The sequence below is a fragment of the Megalobrama amblycephala genome, linkage group LG2 (assembly GCF_018812025.1).
Source record: "Megalobrama amblycephala isolate DHTTF-2021 linkage group LG2, ASM1881202v1, whole genome shotgun sequence".
Classification (NCBI taxonomy): Eukaryota; Metazoa; Chordata; class Actinopteri; order Cypriniformes; family Xenocyprididae; genus Megalobrama; species Megalobrama amblycephala.
The window spans coordinates 34436684-34445681 of NC_063045.1; the positions used below are offsets into that span (position 1 = coordinate 34436684).

General features: G+C 37.3%; 1 protein-coding gene across 2 annotated transcripts; it reads left to right on the forward strand.

Moving 5' to 3' along the window:
• The first annotated feature begins 840 nt into the window (after positions 1 to 840).
• On the forward strand, positions 841 to 8739 carry slc35e4 (solute carrier family 35 member E4). 2 transcript variants are annotated; one of them, XM_048172532.1, is made up of 3 exons: positions 841 to 1048; positions 4370 to 4983; positions 8041 to 8739. In XM_048172532.1, the coding sequence occupies exons 2-3, from the start codon at positions 4389 to 4391 to the stop codon at positions 8619 to 8621; spliced, it is 1176 nt and encodes a 391-aa protein (XP_048028489.1). In that variant the 5' UTR covers positions 841 to 1048; positions 4370 to 4388; the 3' UTR covers positions 8622 to 8739. The 2 variants fall into 2 exon arrangements, with proteins under 2 accessions (XP_048028489.1, XP_048028481.1); XM_048172524.1 differs by lacking the exon at positions 841 to 1048 and having other exon boundaries at positions 4164 to 4983.
• Positions 8740 to 8998: the final 259 nt, after the last annotated feature.

Here is an 8998-nt window from a genome sequence, read left to right on the forward strand (position 1 = left end):
TAATTTGGTAAAATTGTTAAAATACAACATAATGGTAAAATACAACACATCATTGTTTTAACCTTCTAGAAGCAATTTAGTTTCCAGGCAACAAAATATCCTAAAATCTACCGAGTGAATATAAAAGTGAGAATTTTCTGATGTAGATGCATTTAAATGTTTTATTTGCACATTGATACAAGTACATATGATGGGTGGCAACATTGCTTAGTACTATTTGTTGCGCACTGAACACTCGAAGATCCTGATCCACTAGTTCAGAAGGGCAGACTTAAAGGGATAGTTCACCCAAAAATGAAAATTGTCATTATTTACTCACCCTCAAGCTATTCTAAACCTGTATACATATATTTCTTCTGATGAACATAAAAGAAGATATTTTGAAGAATGTGGGAAACTAAACAGTTTTGGGGCACCATTGACTTCCATAGTATTTTTTTTTTTTTTTTTTCTACAAAAAAAAAAAGCAGCCTGGTTGCAAACTTTCTTCCAAATATCTTTCTTTGTGTTCAGCAGAAGAAAGAAACTCATACAGGTTTGGAATAACTTGAGGGTGAATAAATGATGACATAATTTTCATTTTTGGCTGAACTATCCCTTTAAACCTGCCATCTAAAATAACCATACAAGTCTTCATCTTGCATAGCCTACTGTATGACATTGTAAAATGTAGCCTAGATGTGAGTGACATTTTTGATAATGTCATGAAAAAATAAACGCTTTATTGGCAGTATTGTTTACCTTTTTTAATTTGAGTTAAAGTGTTTAAAGGGGGGGGAGGCGGTATTTATTATGTTCGCTAGCGAAATAAATAAACACGCATTCTTTGAGATGCTCGAGCATTTTTATTATTTATTGTGAAACTGATTGTCCACGTGCCAGCAGCACGCGATGGGTCGGTCACCTTTCAGCAGGCGCACTGAATGAACAGACGGGTGACGTATTGCACAGCTGATCTGGCAACAACTGGCAGTTCACAGAAAGAGCCGCATGTGTCTCCGCGCAGGATATAATTAAACGCATTTAGCTTCAGCAGTGCGGGAAAAAGGTAAGTGACGACGGAAATGCATTTGATCATGTTGTGCCCTGTTTATGATGTTATTATACCCTGTTGATGCGGACTGGTTTGTTTGTTCCTCTGTGAGGGTCTTACTAGTGTCATTTATGAACCGTTTTGCTTCCACGGTTTACTGGAGGTGACAATAAGCGAGAAGATCAAGACAAGTGCATCCTTGATATGATTCGACAGTCGCATTACCAAGCGAATATAAGGAGATATTAATATAAAACAAGGAATATATGACACGTTTAGGCTGGAACAACCTCCGTGGAAATTACACTTAGAAACGGGACATGAAATATACCGATGCTGCGGTGACTCGACGTCATCGACCAGCGTCATTTGTACACATATGTACGGCCTTGTTTTATTACGCAATGCATTTCAAGTCTCTTGTTATCGTTTAAACTGAAATCTTTGTAATTGTTGGTCAGTTTGGCTTGGCTGGATAGTCGTCGCAGTTTCAGGCACCCCATCACGGGATCCCGGATGAAATAAGCCTCTATGGACCACAGAGCGACCATTTGCTGCGCTGTCAATCTAAAAGCCACCGACAGCAGTGAAGTCAGCGACAAAAACATTCAGTGACTCGCTATCCCGACTATTTATTTAACATAGCCACTAATTTGTTTAGGATTTGCTTTTACTGAACCATTTTCATAGACTATTTTGAATAAATAGGGGGGCACCAATCCAAAACCGGCAGCGCCACGAGCCGATTTCTGATTGGTAGACTTGGTGGATTAATTTCCCTGCGTTCCCCGGTGTCGTGAGAAATCAGGTCCTCCCTTGAAATCGGGTCTCTCTACAAAGTACACATAAACAACATCGAAATATGTATATAGATGCGTACTATATAGTGCATAAGAAAACAAATTAGACAATGTAATATCTTTCACTTGATAAACTTATTAAACAAATATTAAACAATATTTTTTACATTACATTAAAGATCGTTGTGAATACACATAGGGGTAAGTGGAAATGCACAGTGCAAGATAAGCTATCAGGCTAATCAGGTATCTGTATGCTACATTAATAAAACAGTCATTAATGGTCATTATAAAATAACAACATGAACAACACATATCATAATGTGATTTTGAAGGAATTGTAAACGGGCACCTATTATTGCAGGTTCTTTGAGCCAACGGGATCACTTGGGGATCAGATTTGTCACTGGTCTGGTCATTACAGTAACTCGAATAATTTGCTGATTCATTAGGCAAGCCTTTGGCTAAATTCGGTAAAGCATAGGCCTATTACTCTTTCAATTTTAGCAATATAAATATTGAGACATTGGCAGAAATAGAAGGGCCCAAACTTGCAGTCTTGGCCACTTGAGAGTGTGTACTCGTCAGAAAAGACTGTCTTAGAAAAATGCAACAGCTCAGTTCCCTTAATCTAAATCCACTTTGTCTAATACCACTTCTGAGCAATATTTGAGGCCAAGCATATCCCTTATATGACCCAGGACCACAAAACCAGTCATAAGGGTAAATTTTTTGAAATTGAGTTTTATATGTCAACTGAAAGCTGAATAAATAAGCTTTCCATTGATGTATGGTTTGTTAGGATATGATAATATTTGGCGAGACACAACTACTTGAAAATCTGGATTCTGAGGGTGCAAAAAATATCTAAATATTAAGAAAATCGCCTTTAAAGTTGTCCAAATTAAGTCCTTAATGCATATCCACTCATAAAAATAAATGTTTGATATATTTACAGTAGGAAATTTACAAAATATCTTCATGGAACATAATCTTTACTTAATATCCTAATGATTTTTGGCATAAAAAAAAATAAAAAAATCGATAATTTTGACCCATACAATGTATCGTTGGCTATTGCTACAAATATACCCGTGCGACTTATGACTGGTTTTGTGGTCCAGGGTCAAATATATCATTCACATTCATCGTGTTCATAAATTCACATACCCTAAAATCTCACGATTTTGAGGAAAACTTTACATTGTATATTAAGTTAATTCGATATTACAAAGGCTATAATTTGGTAGAAAACCATGAAGTTTTGCACATTTTATTGGTGCAGAGATGAGTGTGTGTATTTTGTAAAACATTTGCATCTGCTTTTTATCACTTAAGCACTCCAGACTGGAGACATAGAAGTTTATGTGGTATCAGGTAATTCAAAGTTCTATACACACTTGCATTCTTCATGCCTACGTGCACACTTGGGCCAAATACAGGAAATACGTCATGAAAATGCTGGCATACACTACACAACTTTTAAAGTTTTAAAACACTAGGCATCACACACTTGCTGTCTTTGTAAATGGTCACAGAGAAAACATGAACATCATATACAGAGGATCACACACTGTACCAGACTTTCAAGCCATTCCGAAAACAAACTCAGGCAGAAACATGCGGCATTTTGCTAGAAGATGCGTGACGACAAATAAAAAAAAAGTGTTCTAAAATCAGCTCAAAATATCAAACATGTCTGTATAGTCTGAAGCAGAAAAACAACCTAAACTACCTGATTTCCTGTGAAATTGGTCAGCTGTGTCTGCCCAAAATTTGCAGTCTGTCTCAACCACTGTTGACTTGTCCAGACTGCAAATTGTGGCAAAAATCTGTACAAAAGTCATGTAAGCCTTATAGTCGATTGCAAGAAGTTGCAATCGCCCTTTCTTCCCTATTATGACGTATTTCTGAGTAAAATGGCTTCTTGAACAAGAAAAACTGTGCGGAACTTGAGTTTGTCCATGGGGAATTGATTGGATCGTTGGAGAAGAGAAGTCACTGCAAGAAGTTGGCAGTTGTTTTGATTAAAAATTAAGAGCGCACATGAATAATGATGTGCATGGTTAAATCTTTTATAATAAAAATTCCATAAAAAAAAAAAAAAAAGAATTGTATTTTTTGATTACGGTGACTTTAAGTAGACAAGTGATCAAGTGCAAAGACAGGCAAGGACAGGCCCTAGGAGTATGCCATTTCGAATCCAGCCAGAGAGTCAAGATTCATTTAAAAGAACCGATTGGTTCACGAATGAAACGCCACTACGTCTCATGCCCAAAACAAGCGTCCGTGCCTGCCCTTACGTCACAAACCAGCCCGACCAACGACACATAATAACACGTGTAGGCAATCGGAATGTTGTTTCTGTCCGCTTCCAAAACACACGGTTGCTATAGCGCGTTAAGACAGGACATCACACCCGGCTTCAGTTCCTTCAACCGAGAGTGAACAAACAGCTGACTCGAATACTATTGCTAGTATTTGCGGAGATGGATTATTTATTTACGTCGTGAACTAAGATGTGTTTACCCTGCAGGTGCGAAGATGAAACGAACATGATTAGTACCGATGGCCCCTCCAACAAGTGCGCGGAGACCCGGGACACCGAGAAGGGGAAGAAGCAACCGCCAGAAATGCTGCACCTCATGTTCGCTGTCTCCGTGTGGCTGGTGACGGGCACCACCATTTCCAGCCTCAACAAATGGATATTCGCCGTGTACAATTTCAGATACCCGCTGCTTCTGTCAGCCCTCCACATGCTGACAGCGATAGTGGTGGACTACGGACTGATAAAATGCAGGGTTATCCAGCACAGAGGTATCGGCGAGCAGGATTTAACAAACAGCGCCAAATTCAAAGTATTCCTGTTGAGTTTGACATTCTGTGCCAGTATCGCGTTTGGAAACGTGGGACTCAATTATGTGCAGCTTTCGTTCGCACAAATGATCTACACCACAACGCCGCTGTTTACACTGGCTATTTCCACGCTGATTCTCGGGAAGCAGCACCACATCCTGAAGTACACCGCGATGATGCCCATCTGTCTCGGGGCGTCGTTCAGCATTATGGGCGAGGTGCAGTTCGACCAGACCGGCTGCTTGTTTGTGTTCGCCGCCACCATGTTAAGAGGCGTAAAAACCATTCAACAAAGTAAGTGATAGACAGTTGGGAATGAGATTCTTTTAAAGACTGGTTATAACTCAGCCGTGTAGCCATACATTTAGCAGAGTTAGTTATATTTAGGGTTTTCAATGTCATTTGAAACCTGTAAACATTAGGGAATTTTAACTTGGTGTTTCCAGACCTAGCTGGAAATGTCATATAGTAACTGATAGATTTATAAACATTTATGCAAACGTACACTACAGCGACATTTGTCTTATGTTAAGCTTTAAAACATTTCACTTGATTTAGCCTAAACAGCTTTTTGTAAGGGCAATGCATATGAAATGATTATTTTTTTTAAATCCAGACAAAGTCAAGGTAGAGTCAGAGAAATGAAGGCAATTAGATTTTGCGTTATTCCTAGACAAGTCAACTGATTCATAACACCTTTCGAATCATTTCTACTGAATCATTACAACGAATCGGTTCACAAGAACGATTCATTCGCGAGTCGGATGACTAGTTAGCTTTCTCTTAACCCGTTGCTGAACTGCAGAGCTTATTCCTGATCAGTTTGACAATAAAACATGTGTTTATAGTTTTAGAAAGATATCTGAAGCTATATCTAGATTCATTACCATAATGTATAAGGTCAGTGGCTCTTTTATTGACATATGAAAATATTCTTAACCAAATGTTCCTGACAGCAGAGTCCCTTCTCGTCTCTCCATCAGGCTAGTTCACGTTTTTATGTTCCACACTACTGTAACTTCCTAGTGTCTGTCTGAGTCAGAGTGGAAAACGTCCTGTCTGCCAACAGCTGGCACATCCTGTTCCTGAGACTCACCCATGAGCAGTTACATGCGGCTGCTGCTGTTGTTCTAACCCGATTTCCCCAAGTAGCAAATGAACTCACAATAACAGATGTGCATTGGCTACTTGACTGTTTTTGATTTCTTAAAATGAGTGTCAGCTGAGCTCCATTACACTAAGTGACCTCCTCCCTAGAATAATTATGTAGGTGTCTGGGAACATCAAGGAACAAGGCTGGACAGAGGGCAAGAGTCTGTGCTTTAGTTTAGTGGGAGAACCTGTTTTGTACATATTTAGACTTTTTATGACTTCATATCTTGTCACAAACAGCTGCAACCACATATGCTGATGCTATTCAATGCAATGCATGTCAAAGAAGATTCTTAGTCATTGTACTGTTGCATAACATAACCTACAGTTTGCATGCAAGCTAAATGGGCAGTGTCTTGTTTTTAACAAACTGTACTTTGTTTGCAGTGTATACTAGAAAAACTATGATGTGTCAATATTAGGAAACTGAGAATCAAAGAGGCTAAATTAATAATGATATATATATCATTATTAATTTAGCCTCTTTGATTCTATATATATATATATATATATAATATGTGTGTGTGTATAATGATTCATATCTCATGGAAAACCTGGAAATATTAGGGAATTTTAACTTTGATTTTTTAGAGGTTGTAATTAATTTACTCAGCTACTTTGCTTTCTTGGTCCAGAAGAGTTACTCCATGTGGACTTATCTAGGTCATCATTTGGTGTTATGTTTCAGTAGTCTACTATTTTAGTTGTAACCATTGCATCAGAGAGGTTAAGGTTGTTTACTATATGCGTCACACTATAGCTCAGCATGCGCTTTCATAAATGACAATCCAGATGGCCAAAAAAAATATGTGTCAGTAGAGTGCAACAGTTGGGATCCAGAAGTAAAAATTCCATTCAATTTCCCTATAGGGAAATAGATTTTTAACGGCAACTTATAAACCTTTAAAGACAGCCTTACTGTGAAAAACTACATTATCCATGATGCTGTACAGAAAATTCCACCAATCCTACGCTCTTGCAAATTTTTTTTTTGTTTGTTTTTGAAAGATGTCTCTTCTACTCACTTACTTAATAAAAATACAGTAAAAACAGTAATATTGTGAAATATTATTACAATTAATAAAAATAAAATAATTAAAAAAAATTGTTTTCTATTTGAATACATTTAAAAATGTAATTTATTCCTTTGATCAAAGCTGAATTTTCAGCATCATTACTCCAGTTTTCAGTGTCACATGATCCTTCAGAAATCATTCTAATATGCTGATTTCATGCTCAAGAAACATTTATTATTATTATCAATGTTGAAAATGTTGTTTTTTGCTGCTTAACTCTTTTTGCAGAATAAATTATACCATTTAAACATTTGTGGTAAGATAAAAAAAGAGAGAAAATAATTTCATTCTGCAAGAATTTATTAAATTGATCAAAAGTGACAGTGTAGACATTTATAATGTTACAAAAAATTATATTTAATAAATGCTTTAATAAATGCAAATAAATGCTGTTCTTTGAACTTTATTCATCAAAGAATTCTGAAAAAAATATCACCATTACCACAAAAATGTTAAGCAGCACAGCTGTTTTCATTTAACATTGATAATAATAATAAGAAATGTTTCTTGAGCAGCAAATAATCATATTAGAATGATTTCTGAAGGATCATGTGGCACTGAAGACTGGAGAAATGATGGTTTGATCACAGGAATAAATTACTTTTTAAAATTTAAATAGAAAACAGTTTTTATTTATTTATAATGATATTTCTCAATATTACCAGTTTACTGTATTTTTGATTAAATAAATGCAGCCTTGGTGAGCATAAGAGACTTCTTTCAAAAACATAAAAGAATTGTAATGTTTCCAAACTTTTAACAGGTACTGTAACATAAAACCAACATTTTTAAATAAGTCGATTATGCTGTTCGCAAATGCTTCATGGGATTGTAGTTCTTTCTATCACTAAAGCTGTTAAGCACTCAGTCTTGTACCTATGTATTTTTGTCTAATTTTTCAAATATTTTTTTGCTTAAAATCAAAGTTTTTAATGTTGTGATTCACCTTGTAGCTGGCTGGCTCATTCATGGCTTTAACAAAGACTTCTTTGAAATCCCTATGGGAGAAATTAATGGAAAAAATACTCAAAGAACCAGCACTGCTGAAAAAGTGGGCGGGCACTGTTTCACTCTATAATGGCTAAACTGCACTACTTTTTCTTTGTATATTTGTAATTGTCAGGCATCTTGCTCCAGGAGGAGAAGATCAACTCTATCTTCCTACTGTATCTGATGTCCATCCCCAGCTTCTGCATCCTGGCCGTAGCCGCCCTGGTTCTGGAGAACTGGGCAGCGCTGCAGTCCCCTCTCCAGTATGACCATCACCTCTGGGGTTTCATCTTGCTCAGCTGTCTGGGTTCAGTGCTGTACAACCTGGCCAGCTGCTGTGTCATCACCCTGACCTCCGCTGTCACGCTGCACATCCTGGGCAACCTGAATGTGGTGGGGAACCTGCTGCTCTCCCAGCTGCTGTTTGGGCACCAGCTGACGGCTCTTAGCTGTGCTGGAGCTGCGCTCACCCTCTCGGGCATGATCATCTACCAAAACTGTGAGATCATTGTAGCTTACCTCGACGCACGTAGAGCCAGGACACCAACCGGTAACAGTGGAGAGGACGTGCGAGGAGAGGAGAATGACTCGAGCATATCAAAGACGACTCCAGAACCAGCTACACAACCTTGTTCAGAAGACGACTCATCTGCAGAACCAGCTCAAGAACCTAACGAGAGGACAGAGGATCAGATTCATGAGAAAACAGACTAAAGAGACTGAAGAAAGACTGTGTTCCAAAACCTAGTGAGCTGCAGTGCTGTCTATTGCCAAACTCTGGACTTTTTTCTTGCATGGAGAACAAAAGAATACAATTAAAGTGAAAAGTGAACACAGATCTCCAAACACTTTCATTAGATAGAAAAGAGCAACTTGAACCAGGGTTGTAATAGGTAACTAAAACAGAAACTAAAACTAAAAACATAAAAAAATAAACATTTTTACCATTTAAAATAAAATAAATGCTAACTGGAATAAAATACAAACATTTAAAAAACCTAAGCTTTTTTATTTCACATTTCTCATTTTAATTTAGTTTAATTTGAAATAAAATGAATCAAAAAGATACTAAATTTGAAACAAACAACAAA